Source organism: Megalops cyprinoides, chromosome 4 (genome assembly GCF_013368585.1).
Source record: "Megalops cyprinoides isolate fMegCyp1 chromosome 4, fMegCyp1.pri, whole genome shotgun sequence".
Classification (NCBI taxonomy): domain Eukaryota; kingdom Metazoa; phylum Chordata; class Actinopteri; order Elopiformes; family Megalopidae; genus Megalops; species Megalops cyprinoides.
Genome location: NC_050586.1, coordinates 635,001 through 652,500, shown reverse-complemented (window position 1 = coordinate 652,500; position 17,500 = coordinate 635,001). Strand labels below are relative to the sequence as shown.

The 17,500-nt window shown below is 55.7% G+C and overlaps 1 protein-coding gene across 1 annotated transcript in view; it reads left to right on the top strand.

Annotated features, from left to right (window-relative positions):
* The window catches only part of cntrl (centriolin), a 42,128-nt gene extending 25,730 nt beyond the window's left edge, over positions 1-16,398 (top strand). Inside the window, exons 24-44 of the mRNA XM_036526542.1 lie at positions 588-886; positions 1,928-2,061; positions 2,942-3,110; positions 4,297-4,427; positions 4,810-4,950; positions 5,055-5,181; positions 5,502-5,666; positions 6,103-6,262; positions 6,621-6,736; positions 7,326-7,543; positions 7,776-7,933; positions 8,420-8,472; positions 8,571-8,738; positions 9,309-9,447; positions 10,468-10,580; positions 10,771-10,899; positions 11,221-11,424; positions 13,669-13,731; positions 15,749-15,925; positions 16,057-16,120; positions 16,287-16,398. Coding sequence (XP_036382435.1) covers positions 588-886; positions 1,928-2,061; positions 2,942-3,110; positions 4,297-4,427; positions 4,810-4,950; positions 5,055-5,181; positions 5,502-5,666; positions 6,103-6,262; positions 6,621-6,736; positions 7,326-7,543; positions 7,776-7,933; positions 8,420-8,472; positions 8,571-8,738; positions 9,309-9,447; positions 10,468-10,580; positions 10,771-10,899; positions 11,221-11,424; positions 13,669-13,731; positions 15,749-15,925; positions 16,057-16,120; positions 16,287-16,300 — 2,942 coding nt within the window. The 3' untranslated portion in view covers positions 16,301-16,398. The remainder of the gene's footprint in view (positions 1-587; positions 887-1,927; positions 2,062-2,941; positions 3,111-4,296; positions 4,428-4,809; positions 4,951-5,054; positions 5,182-5,501; positions 5,667-6,102; positions 6,263-6,620; positions 6,737-7,325; positions 7,544-7,775; positions 7,934-8,419; positions 8,473-8,570; positions 8,739-9,308; positions 9,448-10,467; positions 10,581-10,770; positions 10,900-11,220; positions 11,425-13,668; positions 13,732-15,748; positions 15,926-16,056; positions 16,121-16,286) is intronic.
* The last annotated feature ends 1,102 nt before the right edge of the window (positions 16,399-17,500 follow it).

The following is a 17,500-nucleotide window of genomic DNA, read 5'->3' as shown; positions in this document are numbered from 1 at the left end:
CTGTCCTGTCTGAGAGCTGCCGGGTGGGGACGGTGTTCTGGTGCTCTCTGCATTCCTGTGTTATTATAGGATGTTCTGTTTTGGACCACACCCCGTCAAAAATGTTTGCAACAAAGAGGCAACAAATGAGAACGCAGCACCATCCTCAGCGTGTGAGAGAGGGTTGTTACCGTGGAGCTGAGCTGCCTGTCTGTGCAGGATATTAGCGGCTGCCTGTCTGTGCAGGATATTAGCGGCTGCCTGTCTGTGCAGGATATTAGCGGCTGCCTGTCTGTGCAGGATATTAGCGGCTGCCTGTCTGTGCAGGATGTTAGCGGCTGCCTGTCTGTGCAGGATATTAGCGGCTGCCTGTCTGTGCAGGATGTTAGCGGCTGCCTGTCTGTGCAGGATATTAGCGGCTGCCTGTCTGTGCAGGATGTTAGCGGCTGCCTGTCTGTGCAGGATGTTAGCGGCTGCCTGTCTGTGCAGGATGTTAGCGGCTGCCTGTCTGTGCAGGATGTTAGCGGCTGCCTGTCTGTGCAGGATGTTAGCGGTCTGTGGTGCGAGACCATGATCCTGTGCAGCCTGACAGTGTGCTGTCTCTGCAGGGGACCCCCGGGACAGCGGGGGTGAGAGTGAGGGGGACAGCAGTGTTTCGGAGCACCCCTTCCCCGCCCCGCCCAGATCTGCCCTGTACACCCAGCTGCCTGATGGCTCCGCCCTCCCGCACGGCGCTGTGATCTACGCCCCGCCCCCTGCCAGCCTGTCTGTCACCCCAGGAATGGTCATCTACGGCCCGCCCCCACCTGGGGCCCCGCTGGTGTACGCAGCGCCCCCTGCTGGCCTCTCTGTGCCCCTCCTCCCTGCAGGGGTCCTGCACTGCACTGTGCCCGGCCACCAGGACCTGGCAAGTGACAGACACATCCCCTACCACCGCTACAGACCAACTCAACCCAGCACTCACCACCGCTACAGACCAACCCAACCCAGCACTCACCACGGCTACAGACCAACCCAGCACTCACCACCGCTACAGACCAACCCAGCCCAGCACTCACCACGGCTACAGACCAACCCAGCACTCACCACCACTACAGACCAACTCAACCCAGCACTCACCACCGCTACAGACCAACCCAACCCAGCACTCACCACCGCTACAGACCAACCCAGCCCAGCACTCACCACCGCTACAGACCAACCCAGCCCAGCACTCACCACCACTACAGACCAACCCAGCCCAGCACTCACCACCACTACAGACCAACCCAACCCAGCACTCACCACCACTACAGACCAACCCAGCACTCACCACCGCTACAGACCAACCCAACCCAGCACTCACCACGGCTACAGACCAACCCAACCCAGCACTCACCACCGCTACAGACCAACCCAGCACTCACCACCGCTACAGACCAACCCAACCCAGCACTCACCACCGCTACAGACCAACCCAGCACTCACCACCGCTACAGACCAACCCAACCCAGCACTCACCACGGCTACAGACCAACCCAACCCAGCACTCACCACCACTACAGACCAACCCAACCCAGCACTCACCACCGCTACAGACCAACCCAGCACTCACCACCGCTACAGACTAACCCAACCCAGCACTCACCACCGCTACAGACCAACCCAACCCAGCACTCACCACCGCTACAGACCAACCCAGCACTCACCACCGCTACAGACCAACCCAACCCAGCACTCACCACCGCTACAGACTAACCCAACCCAGCACTCACCACCACTACAGACCAACCCAACCCAGCACTCACCACCACTACAGACTAACTCAGTTTTTTAATCCTGACAGGCCAGTGCACAGTCACTGCAGACATCACAGACTAACGATGCATTCAGACGCGCTGCAGACTGCACACACTGCACAGGTTTCTGCAGTGCGTCGCAGAGTAACGCTCAGTGCTGCCCCCTGCAGGAGAAGCAGCTCACGCAGCTGAGGGGGCAGATGGCCCAGGAGGAGCGTTTACGTGGCGATCTGCGCCGGCTGCAGGACCAGCGTGCAGAACTGGAGCAGCAGCTGCGAGCTACAAGCCGCCTGCGCAGATGCAGGTGACTGCCCCTGACCCCTGACCCCTGACCTCTAACCTCTCACTGCCCAGCACACATGAGATGACAGAGGATCGCACAGACACCCCTCTGACAGTGAGCTCACTGTGAACGCTCACACACACCCACACATTATTTTACAGCTTGATGCAACACATCACAGATTATGGCTGCTTTAGAGTCGTGTTTCTGAAACCTGTTACTGTGTGTGCATGCTTGTGTGTGTTTGTGTATGTGTGGTGTGCGTGTGTGTGTGTGTGGTTATGTTTGTATGTCTGTATGCGGTGTATGTGGTGTGTGTGTGTGTGTGTGTGTGTGTCTGTATGCGGTGTATGTGGTGTGTGTGTGTGTTTCTCTGTGTGGTGTGTCTGTGTGTCTGTATGCGGTGTATGTGGTGTGTGTGTGTGTGTGTGTTTCTCTGTGTGGTGTGTGTGTGTCTGTGTGTCTGTATGCGGTGTATGTGGTGTGTGTGTGTGTGGTGATGTTTGTATGTCTGTATGCGGTGTATGTGGTGTGTGTGTGTGTGTGTGTGTGTGGTGATGTTTGTATGTCTGTATGCGGTGTATGTGGTGTGTGTGTGTGTGTGTGGTGATGTTTGTATGTCTGTATGCGGTGTTTGTGGTGTGTGTGTGTGTGTGTGTGTGTGTGTGTGTGTGTGGTGATGTTTGTATGTCTGTATGCGGTGTATGTGGTGTGTGTGTGTGTGTGTGTGTGTGTGGTGATGTTTGTATGTCTGTATGCGGTGTATGTGGTGTGTGTGTGTGTGTGTGTGTGGTGATGTTTGTATGTCTGTATGCGGTGTATGTGGTGTGTGTGTGTGTGTGTGTGTGGTGATGTTTGTATGTCTGTATGCGGTGTGTGTGGTGTGTGTGTGTTTGGGCAGCAGCAGCTCCCAGATGGAGGAGGTGCAGGAGTCGCTGCGGCAGCAGGAGGAGGCGCAGGGGGAGGTGCAGTGTTTGGAGACGACACTGCGGCGACGGCGGGCGGAGCTGAGGGAGGCTGACAGACTGCTGCTGGAGGCTGAGAGTGAGCTGAAGGACACCAGGTCAAAGGTCAGCACCGTCCTCGCTGTCCTCACTGTCAGCACCGTCCTCGCTGTCCTCACCGTCCTCGCTGTCCTCACTGTCAGCACCGTCCTCACAGTCCTCACTGTCAGCACCGTCCTCACTGTCAGCACAGTCCTCACCGTCCTCACTGTCCTCACTGTCAGCACCGTCCTCACCGTCCTCACTGTCCTCACTGTCAGCACCGTCCTCACCGTCCTCATCGTCCTCACTGTCAGCACCGTCCTCACCGTCCTCACTGTCCTCACTGTCAGCACCGTCCTCACCGTCCTCATCGTCCTCACTGTCGTCACTATCCTCACTGTCCTCACTGTCAGCACCGTCCTCACCATCCTCACTGTCCTCACTGTCAGCACCATCCTCACTGTCCTCACTGTCCTCACCATCCTCACTGTCAGCACCGTCCTCACTGTCCTCACTGTCCTCACTGTCAGCACCGTCCTCACTGTCCTCACTGTCAGCACCGTCCTCACTGTCCTCACCGTCCTCACTGTCAGCACTGTCAGCACCGTCCTCACTGTCCTCACTGTCAGCACCGTCCTCACCGTCCTCATCGTCCTCACTGTCCTCACTGTCAGCACCGTCCTCACCGTCCTCACCGTCCTCACCGTCCTCACTGTCCTCACTATCCTCACTGTCAGCACTGTCCTCACCGTCCTCACTGTCAGCACCGTCCTCACTGTCAGCACTGTCAGCACCGTCCTCACTGTCCTCACTGTCAGCACCGTCCTCACCGTCCTCATCGTCCTCACTGTCAGCACCGTCCTCACCGTCCTCACCGTCCTCACCGTCCTCACCGTCCTCACTGTCCTCACTGTCAGCACCGTCCTCACCATCCTCACTGTCAGCACCGTCCTCACCATCCTCACTGTCCTCACTGTCCGCACTGTCCTCACTGTCAGCACCATCCTCACTGTCAGCACCGTCCTCACCGTCAGCACCGTCAGCACCGTCCTCACCGTCCTCACCGTCCTCACCGTCCTCACTGTCCTCACTGTCCTCACTGTCCTCACTGTCAGCACTGTCCTCACCGTCCTCACCGTCCTCACCGTCCTCACCGTCCTCACTGTCAGCACCGTCCTCAAGGTCAGAGACGCTGCAGGCGGCCTGACCGTGAGCTGACAGCATGCTGACCGTGAGCTGACCACATCCTGACCGTGTGTTTCTGCTGCAGACCAAAGACACCCTGCAGCGCTACAACGAGGCCAAGCAGCGCGTGGCAGACACAGAGAGGGAGCTGGACGAGCTGGAGCGTCGTACTCAGGACAGCGCCACCCAGCTGGTGGAGGCCAACCTGCAGCTCAGGTACACTCCCCTCCCCCACACGAGACAGCAGCCAAACCTAACCCTAAACCCTAACCCTAACCTGCAGCTCAGATTCACTCCCCTCCCCCACACGAGCAAAGTGAGGTTGGAGGGGATTGATGCGGGTGGGTGAACAGTCTTAAGGCCTGTGACTGGTTGAAGGCAGGAGTTAGCAGAATTGGGAGTGTGTGTGGAGTGTGAGTGGCTTTGAGTGGCCTGGGACCCGGCCTCTGTAAAGACAGGGTCACATATCTACACCTGAAGCAATGTGGAGGTTTATTGCATCAGGAGTGGTAAATCCATGAGTGATACAGATCAGAGCATGGGAAAGAGATGCGAAAGGGTGATCCCACTGAGATATAGGTCTGTCCTCCTCTCTCAGAACTCTGCAGCGAGACGTGGAGGAGCTGGGGAGGCGCAGGGTGGAGCAGGAGCAAACCCTGCAGGAGGTGGAGGAGGTGCTGGCGTCCCGGGACTCGGAGTTCCAGAGCCTGAGCAGTAAGGTGCTCACGGCTACAGACAGGTGAGGAGGGTGGCCCAGGTAGGGCTGCAGTCAGCTTCAGGTTGGAGTGTGACACCGGGGAAATGTGACTCTCAAAGCAGTTTTTAGTTTGAAACCCTGTGCAGACTGCAGGCTGTGCTGAGAGAGCTGCAGGAGGCCCAGAGCAGGGAGGCGCGGCACCTGGAAACCCTGAGAGAAGCAGAGAGCATGCTGGGACAGCGCAGGAGTGAGCTGGAGGCCCTCAGTGCTGAGGTCAGTTCATCACTGCACCAGTCAAAAAGCGGAGCTCTGAGTGAGGACTGGCCTCTGTGGCCCAGCTCTCTGTGTGACCTGTCTGCCGGCCAGCGGGCTTTCAGCAGATAACACGTGCTCAAAAGCTGAGCCATCAGAAGCAGTTCACTTCTCACGCCGCTCTGAGCTTGTTTGATTGGATGGTGATTGGTTGTGTGAGCTTGTTTGATTGGATGGTGATTGGTTGTGTGAGCTTGTTTGATTGGATGGTGATTGGTTGTGTGAGCTTGTTTGATTGGATGGTGATTGGTTGTCTGCTTCTGACACATCTGCTGTTGCAGGTGGCCCAGCAGCAGGAGGAAGTGGCTGCCCTAGACAGGAAGTTAGGTCAGCGCCGTGAGGAGGAGCGCCTCCTGCAGGAGAGTGTGGAGCAGCGCAGGAGGAGCCTTGAGGAGGTGCTGAGACAGGGGGAGGAGGAGGTGCAGGACCTGCAGAGACACATTAAGGTGAGGAGGTCCAGACCTGCCTCTCCCCTGAAACCGAGCCGTTACCCCTGCTTCCAACAGCATCCACCAATCAGAGCGCAGGGCTGCTTCCAACACCCACAGTACCGGACAGCATCCACCAATCAGAGCGTAGGGCTGCTTCCAACACCCACAGTACATGACAGCGTCCACCAATCAGAGAGCAGGGCCTTACGGTACAGAGACTGATGCTGTGACTCAAGGTTTTTGAACAACATTCTCATTTTTTGCAGCTCATTGGTGCGAATACGGACAGGCACCCACCAGTAAGATTAAAATTTGTTCATAAAGACTTAGTGCTCTACAGACACTCACTCTGAGCTCCATCCACTGGACCTCCAGCGCAGACGGGGGCGTCAGTGCGAGGGCGTCAGTGTGAGGGGGTGAGCTGACACACCTCTGTCCGTTCCTGTCCCAGGAGTTACGACTGGACCTGCAGGCCCTCAGTGCCCAGAAGGGGGAGCTAGAGTCACAGCTGAGCGAGAGGAGGGCCCGGGCGTGTCTGCTGAAGCAGGAGGTGGAGCAAGAGGAGGGCGTCCTGCAGAGCACCCTGGCCCAAATCAGCAAGAATAAAGCAGGTCGGGCCCCCCAGCAGAGTGGGACAGTCACTATAGCAATGTTACAGAGCTGCGCAAATACTGCAGCGACACTACGGTACTGCACCATTACCAAAGCAACACTACAGTACTGCACCATTACCAAAGCAACACTACAGTACTGCACCATTACCAAAGCAACACTACATTACCAAAGCAACACTACGTTACTCTACAGCTACCACAGCTGAACTATGGTACTGCATAACTAATGAACTGAATGACTGTATGTGTTAGACATGTATACATGTTAAATACGCACAGTGCTTTGACTGATTGAAGCTGCTGGCGGTCTGTAACGTCAGTGCTGTAAGGAGGGGGTTGCCTGTGTGCTCCTCAGAGCTTCAGCGTGTGCTGGAGATGGTTCAGCTGGAGAACACTGACCTGCAGGAGCTGAAGCTGCAGCACAGCCAACGTCTGGACCAGCTGGAACAGACCCGGGAGACCCTGCTGCAGGTGAGCCACACCTGCCACTCAGACACACCCAGCGCTGCAGACACTCCCACTGCCAGAGACACACCCACCATGCAGACATGCCCACTGCCAGAGACACACCCACCATGCAGACACGCCCACTGCCAGAGACACGTCCGCCATGCACGCCCACCCCTAGAGACACACACATCATTGGGGACACACCCACTGCTCATACATTCAAATAGTGGGTGGGTGTGAGCCTCTTTTGTCCCTAACCCTAACCCTAACGCCTAACCCCTAACCCTATTCCTCTAACCCTAACCCTAACCCTATCCCTCTAACACTAACCCTAACCCTAACCCTATCCCTCTAACCCTAACCCTAACGCCTAACCCTAACCCTATCCCTCTAACGCCTAACCCTAACCCTATCCCTCTAACCCTAACCCTATCCCTCTAACCCTAACCCTAACCCTATCCCTCTAACCCTAACCCTATCCCTCTAACCCTAACCCTAACCCCTAACCCTGCAGCCAGCTGCTCTGCCCCGCACCCCTGCTGCAGGGTGTGAGGTCAGGCTGAGCGGCAGTAACGTGGGGGTGGTGCCTCAGCGTTTGGGTGGCTCGCAGGTGCGGGGGGAGCTGGAGGAGCTGCAGGAGTCTGCGCAGCGGCAGAGAGCAGAGAGGGAGAGGCAGCAGGGGCAGCTGCAGCAGGAGCGGGCGGAGCTCCAGGCCCTGAGGCAGGAGACGCTGGCTGTCCGTCAGGGAGCAGAGTCACTGGCCCGCAAACGCCACGCCCTGGAGGAGCAGTGTCGGAACCTGGAGGCCCGACGGGGCCACGCCCAGAGGTAGGGTCACGCCCACATGGGCCACACCCACAGGGAGGGGTCAGGAGTGGGGGAGTGGGTACAGTTGTGAGAGCGTTTGATATAGAGCTTTTAAGCATCCAAAAATGTTTTGGAAGTCATGCTATAACAACTCAGCGGGATACATGCACATCCAGTCCTTATGTTAGCGGTGTGGGATTAGCTTGTATGTGTGGGTGAGGTAGCGTTTGATTGGCCCTCCATGCCGTTTCAGGTGTTTGGCAACAGCGGAGGAAGCAGCCCGTGCAGCGGAGGTGGAGCTTAGCATGCTGGAGGCGGAGCTTATGCAGATGAAGCAGGAGAGGAGGCAGGGTCACAGTCAGAGGCAGGAAGTGACCCGGGATGTAGCTGCTGCTCAGAGGCTGCTGGAAGGTACCAGCATGCACCGCTTCACTGGGATACCTTCCTGTTTAATACATCAGGAAATAACCTTTTCATCAACAAGTCCAGCCAGGTGCTGCCTGTTCTGAACATTGCAGGTGCCTCGTGCCTCGGGTCTGCCTGATTACCCACAAGTCCCTGCTCTGCCGAATGTGCATATTTTCAAATAATGAAATTTTCAGGTCTTTGGATAAAGATAACACATTTTAACAGCTGAAGCAGGCTTTTCTGTGTGTAAATACTGAGTCACTGTGGAGGTCTGACTCACTCACTTTCAGGCAGCGAAACAAAGGTTATCAATCAGACTCGGGCTCTCCTTAGAGGTTTTATTGAGGAAAAAATGAAATTGGGCTTTCCTTGTTTTGTCAGTACTTGAATGGTGAGAAAATAAAAAAAAAAATAAAAATCATTTTTTGAATGTTACTTCAGAAGCTTCTGGGGGAATGTTTGAAGCGCTTGTGTTCTGTCCCTGTGTAGATAAGCAGGCGGAGCTGTGCGGGGTGCGGGAGGAGCTGGAAAGAGTGAAGGAGGTGGGTGATGGGCAGAGTCGTGGGGGCAGGGCCTGGGTGCAGTGAGGTATGCTGGGATATGCTGTGTGGCGGTAGCTCAGGTGTACTCGTGTGTGCAGGAGGTCAGAGCGGCCACTAGGACGTGCGATGAGCTGCAGGCGGAGCAGCGCAGAGCGGAGGAGGACCTGCGGAAGGGGGCGGAGCGTCTACAGAAGAACCAGCATCGGGGGGAGGAGCTGGAGGCGGAGTTGAGCGAGAGACAGGCTCAGCTCCAGCAGCAGGAGAAGGTGAGCACCTGCAAGGGGGCGGGTACACAATTCACTGTTTTTAGGACCTCAAGAACAACACTGTAATGTTCAAAACCTGCTTTGAGTGCAATATCTGTATGTAATATCTTTGCTTTGAGTGCAGTATTTCTGTAATATCTCTGCTTTGAGTGCAGTATGTCTGTGTAATATCTCTGCTTTGAGTGCAGTATGTCTGTGTAATATCTGTTTTGAGTGCAGTATTTCTGTGTAATATCTGTTTTGAGTGCAGTATTTCTGTAATATCTCTGCTTTGAGTGCAGTATGTCTGTGTAATATCTCTGCTTTGAGTGCAGTATTTCTGTGTAATATCTGTTTTGAGTGCAGTATCTCTGTGTAATATCTCTGCTTTGAGTGCAGTATGTCTGTGTAATATCTCTGCTTTGAGTGCAGTATCTCTGTGTAATATCTCTGCTTTGAGTGCAGTATCTCTGTGTAATATCTCTGCTTTGAGTGCAGTATCTCTGTGTAATATCTCTGCTTTGAGTGCAGTATCTCTGTGTAATATCTCTGCTTTGAGTGCAGTATCTCTGTGTAATATCTCTGTCGCAGGCCCTGCAGGTGCTGCAGCAGGAAGCCGTGGAGACGCAGGAGCTGCAGGAGCAGAGGCGGCAGAAGCTGCAGGCCCAGCTGCGGACTCTAGAGCGCGCCCTGGTGGAGCAGCAGGAGCAGCTACAGAAAGTGACAGAAGGTCAGTATCAGCTGTAATCATGCATAATCATCAAACCTACATCAACATCTCTTACACACACTCTCTCTCACACTCACACACGCATTCACACACACATACACACACACACTCTCTCTCACACACACTCACATACACACACACACATCCACATATTCACACACACACACATCCACATATTCACACACACACACACACACACACACACACACACACACACATTCATACAAAACAAAGCAACTCAATTCTTCTCATTACACGCAAAGGGGCAAATTCTCTGCATGTGAGGGGTTTCCTCACACTGGAACCCTGAGAAAGTCGCACTGCTCTGTGGTTAAACCTGACTCATTGCTGATTAGTGTCAATCTTAAGCAAAAGAGTGTGTGTGTGCGCGTGTGTGTGCGTGCATGTGTGCGTGTGCTTGCGTGTGTGTGCGCGTGCATGCGCGCGTGTGTGTGCGCGTGCGTGTGTGCGTGCGTGTGTGTGTGTGTGTGTGCGCGTGCGTGTGTGTGTGCATGTGTGTGTGTGCGCGTGCGTGTGTGCGTGCGTGTGTATGTGCGTGCGTGTGTGTGTGCGTGCGTGTGTGTGCGCGTGGGTGTGTGTGCGTGCGTGTGTGTGTGCATGTGTGTGCGTGCGTGTGCGTGTGTATGTGCGTGTGTGTGTGTGTGTGTGTGTGTGCGTGCGTGTGTGTGTGTGTGTGTGTGCGTGTGCGTGCGTGTGTGTGTGTGCGTGTGTGTGTGCATGTGTGTGCGTGTGTGTGCGTGCGTGTGTGTGTGCATGTGTGTGCGTATGTGCGTGTGTGTGTGTGCGTGCGCGTGCGTGTGTATGTGCGTGTGTGTGTGTGCGTGTGCTTGCGTGTCTGTGTGTGTGTGCGTGCGTGTGTGTGTGCATGTGCGTATGTGCGTGTGTGTGTGTGTGTGTGCGCGTGCGTGTGTATGTGCGTGTGTGTGTGTGTGTGTGCTTGCGTGTCTGTGTGTGTGTGCGTGTGTGTGCGTGTGTGTGTGTGCGTGTGTGTGTCTGCAGGCCAGGCGCAGCTGGAGGAGGTGCAGCGTCTGCAGGAGGCGCTACTGTCAGAGAGGAGGAGGCAGGCAGCTCTGAGGGCGAGAGGGCAGGCGGAGCGGCAGGAGAGCCAGCAGGTGAGACACCTCCGCTGCGGAGTCAAGAGCCTGTTAGCACTGCATTATGGGTGTGTGAGTATGAGAGTGTGTGAGCGTGTGTGTGTGTGTGCGTGTGAATGTATGAGTGTGTGTGTGTGTGAGTATGAGAGTGTGTGTGAATGTATGAGTGCGTGTGTGAATGTGTGTCTCAGGTCTCCTTGTTTCTCAGACTTGCTCGCAGCTGCAGAGGGAGCTCTTGGTGGCGGAGCAGGCGGCACGGGAGAGTCAGCAGCGAGCTTCAGGCCTGCAGGACGAGCTCAACAGCGTGTCCCACGAGCTGCTGCGCCTCAAAGACAAGGTGACAAGACAGAGCCGCCAACACGCGCCCTCACTCAGACCTGTAACGACCGTCTGTTCTCTCACTCAGACCCGTAACGTTTGCCTGTTCTCTCACTCAGACCCGTAACGGTTGCCTGTTCTCTCACTCAGACCCGTAACGTTTGCCTGCTCTCTCACTCAGACCCGTAACGTTTGCCTGCTCTCTCACTCAGACCCGTAACGTTTGCCTGCTCTCTCACTCAGACCCGTAACGTTTGCCTGCTCTCTCACTCAGACCCGGAACGTTTGCCTGCTCTCTCACTTAGACCCGTAACGGTTGCCTGTTTTCCGCCCTCTGCAGCTGCGCAGTCAGGAGGAAGGAGAGGCTCGGCGGCGGGAGATCAGAGAGGCCATGCGCTGCCTGAGGTCAGAGGTCAGAGCAGAGATGAACTCTGGGATGAGAGAGCTGCAGCTGGCCCCTGCAGACGGCTGTGATGGCGACAGCCATAAGGAGAATCGGCCCCTGTTCCCCCCGCCAGCGGGGAGAGCTGCCCTCAGCGCCAAGGTGAGCAGCAGGAGCAGCGAGGAGGCCTGGCAGAGGAAGCTGTGCTGAGCTGTGTAGGAAGGGTGTTTCTGTAGGGCAGCTGTGAACACTGCAGCCTGAGCAGAGAGAGAACAGCACTGAGAGCGCGTTTCAGCTGCAGCCTGAGCAGAGAGAGAACAGCACTGAGAGCGCGTTTCAGCTGCAGGACAGAGCAGAGAGAGAACAGCACTGAGAGCGCGTTTCAGCTGCAGGACAGAGCAGAGAGAGAACAGCACTGAGAGCGCGTTTCAGCTGCAGGACAGAGCAGAGAGAGAACAGCACTGAGAGCGCGTTTCAGCTGCAGGACAGAGCAGAGAGAGAACAGCACTGAGAGCGCGTTTCAGCTGCAGGACAGAGCAGAGAGAGAACAGCACTGAGAGCGCGTTTCAGCTGCAGTCTGAGCAGAGAGAGAACAGCACTGAGAGCGCGTTTCAGCTGCAGGACAGAGCAGAGAGAGAACAGCACTGAGAGCGCGTTTCAGCTGCAGTCTGAGCAGAGAGAGAACAGCACTGAGAGCGCGTTTCAGCTGCAGTCTGAGCAGAGAGAGAACAGCACTGAGAGCGCGTTTCAGCTGCAGTCTGAGCAGGGAGAGAACAGCACTGAGAGCGCGTTTCAGCTGCAGGACAGAGCAGAGAGAGAACAGCACTGAGAGCGCGTTTCAGCTGCAGGACAGAGCAGAGAGAGAACAGCACTGAGAGCGCGTTTCAGCTGCAGGACAGAGCAGAGAGAGAACAGCACTGAGAGCGCGTTTCAGCTGCAGGACAGAGCAGAGAGAGAACAGCACTGAGAGCGCGTTTCAGCTGCAGTCTGAGCAGAGAGAGAACAGCACTGAGAGCGCGTTTCAGCTGCAGGACAGAGCAGAGAGAGAACAGCACTGAGAGCGCGTTTCAGCTGCAGGACAGAGCAGAGAGAGAACAGCACTGAGAGCGCGTTTCAGCTGCAGTCTGAGCAGAGAGAGAACAGCACTGAGAGCGCGTTTCAGCTGCAGGACAGAGCAGAGAGAGAACAGCACTGAGAGCGCGTTTCAGCTGCAGGACAGAGCAGAGAGAGAACAGCACTGAGAGCGCGTTTCAGCTGCAGTCTGAGCAGGGAGAGAACAGCACTGAGAGCGCGTTTCAGCTGCAGGACAGAGCAGAGAGAGAAAAGCACTGAGAGCGCGTTTCAGCTGCAGGACAGAGCAGAGAGAGAACAGCACTGAGAGCGCGTTTCAGCTGCAGGACAGAGCAGAGAGAGAACAGCACTGAGAGCGCGTTTCAGCTGCAGGACAGAGCAGAGAGAGAACAGCACTGAGAGCGCGTTTCAGCTGCAGGACAGAGCAGAGAGAGAACAGCACTGAGAGCGCGTTTCAGCTGCAGGACAGAGCAGAGAGAGAACAGCACTGAGAGCGCGTTTCAGCTGCAGGACAGAGCAGAGTGAGAACAGCACTGAGAGCGCGTTTCAGCTGCAGTCTGAGCAGAGAGAGAACAGCACTGAGAGCGCGTTTCAGCTGCAGGACAGAGCAGAGAGAGAACAGCACTGAGAGCGCGTTTCAGCTGCAGGACAGAGCAGAGAGAGAACAGCACTGAGAGCGCGTTTCAGCTGCAGGACAGAGCAGAGAGAGAACAGCACTGAGAGCGCGTTTCAGCTGCAGGACAGAGCAGGGAGAGAACAGCACTGAGAGCGCGTTTCAGCTGCAGGACAGAGCAGAGAGAGAACAGCACTGAGAGCGCGTTTCAGCTGCAGGACAGAGCAGAGAGAGAACAGCACTGAGAGCGCGTTTCAGCTGCAGGACAGAGCAGAGAGAGAACAGCACTGAGAGCGCGTTTCAGCTGCAGGACAGAGCAGAGAGAGAACAGCACTGAGAGCGCGTTTCAGCTGCAGGACAGAGCAGAGAGAGAACAGCACTGAGAGCGCGTTTCAGCTGCAGTCTGAGCAGAGAGAGAACAGCACTGAGAGCGCGTTTCAGCTGCAGGACAGAGCAGAGAGAGAACAGCACTGAGAGCGCGTTTCAGCTGCAGTCTGAGCAGGGAGAGAACAGCACTGAGAGCGCGTTTCAGCTGCAGGACAGAGCAGAGAGAGAACAGCACTGAGAGCGCGTTTCAGCTGCAGGGTCAGGAGACACTGTGAGGAAGAGAACAGAAAGGATGAGACAGATGAAGCTGATAAACGCTGTGTGTGTGTGTGTGTGTGTGCGTGTTTCTCTGTGTGTGTGTGTGTGTGTGTGTGTGTGTGTATACGTGTGTGCAGGATGAGCAGTGGAGAGGGGAGGCTATGAGGGAGAGGCTGCGCCAGCAGGAGGACCATCTGAAGGTACGACCCCCCCCCCCCCCGAGGGCTGCCATGGTTACTGCGGGGACAGGAGAGCTGAGGCAGCTTTCTGCAGATATACAGAGTCAGCTCCGGGAAAGCTGCTGAGATACATTCCTGTGCTACAGCAGCAGAGTGTGTGTTTGTTCGTCTGTGTGTGTGTGTGTATGCATGTGTGTGCATGTCTGTGTGTGGGTGTGCATGTGTGTATGTGTGTGTGTGTGTGTGCGTATGTGCATGAATGTGTGTGTGTGCGTGTGTGCGCGCGCTTGTGTGTGTGTGTGCCTATGTGCATGAGTGTGTGTGTGTGTGTGTGTGTGTGTGTGTGTGTGTGTGTGTGTGTGTGCGTGTGCGCGCGTGTGTGTGTGCTCAGGTGGAGTGTTCTGCCCGGTCATGCTGGGCAAGCGCATCTACTGAAAAAAGACTCAAACCTGCAAACCCTCCATTCACACATCCAGCTCTCCTACCCCACCCCACACTGCTGCTCACAGCAGCCATTTTCTCTCAGGATGAAACTGAACGGTTTAAAGAGTGTTTGGTGCTGTTGTGCGCGCAGTGAGAGTGTTTGGTGCGGTTGTGCGCGCGGTGAGAGTGTTTGGTGCGGTTGTGCGTGCGGTGAGAGTGTTTGGTGCGGTTGTGAGTGCGGTGAGAGTGTTTGGTGCGGTGAGAGTGTTTGGTGCGGTTGTGCGTGCGGTGAGAGTGTTTGGTGCTGTTGTGAGTGCGGTGAGAGTGTTTGGTGCGGTGAGAGTGTTTGGTGCGGTTGTGCGCGCGGTGAGAGTGTTTGGTGCTGTTGTGCGCGCGGTGAGAGTGTTTGGTGCTGTTGTGCGCGCGGTGAGAGTGTTTGGTGCGGTTGTGAGTGCGGTGAGAGTGTTTGGTGCTGTTGTGCGCGCAGTGAGAGTGTTTGGTGCGGTTGTGAGTGCGGTGAGAGTGTTTGGTGCTGTTGTGCGCGTGGTGAGAGTGTTTGGTGCTGTTGTGCGCGCGGTGAGAGTGTTTGGTGCGGTGAGAGTGTTTGGTGCGGTTGTGCGCGCGGTGAGAGTGTTTGGTGCTGTTGTGCGCGCGGTGAGAGTGTTTGGTGCTGTTGTGCGCGCGGTGAGAGTGTTTGGTGCGGTTGTGAGTGCGGTGAGAGTGTTTGGTGCTGTTGTGCGCGTGGTGAGAGTGTTTGGTGCGGTTGTGAGTGCGGTGAGAGTGTTTGGTGCGGTGAGAGTGTTTGGTGCTGTTGTGCGCGCGGTGAGAGTGTTTGGTGCTGTTGTGCGCGCGGTGAGAGTGTTTGGTGCGGTTGTGAGTGCGGTGAGAGTGTTTGGTGCGGTGAGAGTGTTTGGTGCGGTTGTGAGTGCGGTGAGAGTGTTTGGTGCGGTTGTGCGCGTGGTGAGAGTGTTTGGTGCGGTTGTGAGTGCGGTGAGAGTGTTTGGTGCGGTTGTGCGCGTGGTGAGAGTGTTTGGTGCGGTTGTGAGTGCGGTGAGAGTGTTTGGTGCGGTTGTGCGCGTGGTGAGAGTGTTTGGTGCGGTGAGAGTGTTTGGTGCTGTTGTGCACGTGGTGAGAGTGTTTGGTGCGGTTGTGAGTGCGGTGAGAGTGTTTGGTGCGGTTGTGCGCGTGGTGAGAGTGTTTGGTGCGGTTGTGAGTGCGGTGAGAGTGTTTGGTGCGGTTGTGCGCGTGGTGAGAGTGTTTGGTGCTGTTGTGCGCGCGGTGAGAGTGTTTGGTGCTGTTGTGCGCGCGGTGAGAGTGTTTGGTGCTGTTGTGCGCGTGGTGAGAGTGTTTGGTGCGGTTGTGCGCGCGGTGAGAGTGTTTGGTGCGGTTGTGAGTGCGGTGAGAGTGTTTGGTGCGGTTGTGCGCGTGGTGAGAGTGTTTGGTGCTGTTGTGCGCGCGGTGAGAGTGTTTGGTGCTGTTGTGCGCGCGGTGAGAGTGTTTGGTGCTGTTGTGCGCGCGGTGAGAGTGTTTGGTGCTGTTGTGCGCGCGGTGAGAGTGTTTGGTGCTGTTGTGCGCGCGGTGAGAGTGTTTGGTTTCCTCCCGCTGTGCTGTGCAGGCACAGCTGCGCAGACGCATGTGGTCGCAGGAGGAGGCCCTGAGCCAGCGCAGGCAGCAGACCGAAGGCAACCTGCAGGGGCTGCGCAGACGGGTGGACAAGCTGGACAAACTCCTGAGCAGCTCCACAGACTCCCTGTCCTTCAGCCAGAGCGAGCCGCCACTCAAACATGGCCGGGTACGGTGGGCGGGGCTTGGCAGGGCGTGGCGGGGCTGTCAGCAGGCTGCCGGCCGCGTCACGCCGCTCGGGTATCAGCGCAGCAGCGTCTGTCCTCTGTCATGTGACTGAACTCTCTGTACCTCCTGCAGGCGGAGCCGCCCCCCCCCTGCAGTCCGGTGTGCCTGGACCCCACCCTCCCTGAAAAAGACCAAGGTAACCCGAGCCGTCCAGCCCCGCCCTCACACGCTCCCGTCCGCTGCTGGGACGGGTCCACATCTCATAGCCAATCACACTCTTACTGGAGGGGTGACATCACACTGGGCCACCTACATGCTCTCCTGGCTCCGCCTTCTCATCACAGCTTGTGCTGGTCACACAGGGAGCAGCTGGTGAGCTGGACCTGCTGAGCCCCGCCCCCCCAGGAGCCTCTGCGCCCCCCGAAGCAAGGCAGCGCACCTCAGCTCCGCTCTGCGAGGCCGTGGGGAGTTCCTCCCTCCCTGCTTCGCTTGATCCGGCTGCTTCCGTGCAGCCGGATCGACAGCAGTCATCAGGAAAAGGACAGAAAGCAGCTGCCTGTCCTGCAGAGGCTCGTTTCACCTCACGCTCTCCTGCAGCCCGCTTGTGTTGGTTAAAGCGCTTTGTTTCAATGCATTAGTTCCTGACTGTAATTTGCACTCCTGCTTCACTGGGGCCGCGTCAGTAATGCAGGCTTTGTATTTACGGTGAGAAACAGCTGCTTATAAAATATTCCTTCCATTAATGTCTGTGGTGCAACACTTTCCAAAAAAACACCACTAAATGCTATGCGGTTTTGTATGCACTTGAATGTCATTTTAACCATATGTATAAAAATACAAATTTATTGTGTGAAGAAAAATAAATATATTTTTCCATACTATTGTTTTTTGTTCCCCAGTTTCATTTTCAGCCCACACAGTGAGGCATGAGGCAGGACAGGATAAACGGCCGATCAGGAAATACTCCCTCATAAATCAACACCCCACAGATACTAGATATAGGTACTTTATTTACAAATATTCAGATCAACAGCATTGTGTTCCATAAAACAAAAGGTACAGCAGAGTTATCACAGATATAAATAAGACCCATATGTACGCAGTTTAGTTCTCACACAGAAAGAAATGAAGCTGGAAAAATATTAACGATTAAAGCAAATCAGCCAGGTTGACGTGGCCAAAGTGGAGTATTCATAGTATTATACACCTGCGTTAGCAAAGGGTGGTCCCATAATGCAAGTCTGATCATCCTGGAAAGGAGATTTATATGTATATAACAATTTAATATGCTTCCAGAGTTAAGTGCAACCATTTCAATCTGATTTAAACATTACTCAAAACAATGTACATTTAATAAATGAAAGGATGTTCCAGCTGACAGAGGACCTGCAGAGGAAGGGCTCGTCCCCTCACTCTCAACCGCTTCCAGTTTTGGCTGTAAGAAGCACACGAGAGCACCTGACCTCTGAAAGCCGGCCTGAATGCAGTGCATGCTGGGTAGCGACACGCTCACCCTTCAGTGAGTGAACGCTCAGACCGTTTGGGGCAGAAGAGTCAGGTACCCCAAAAAAAGACA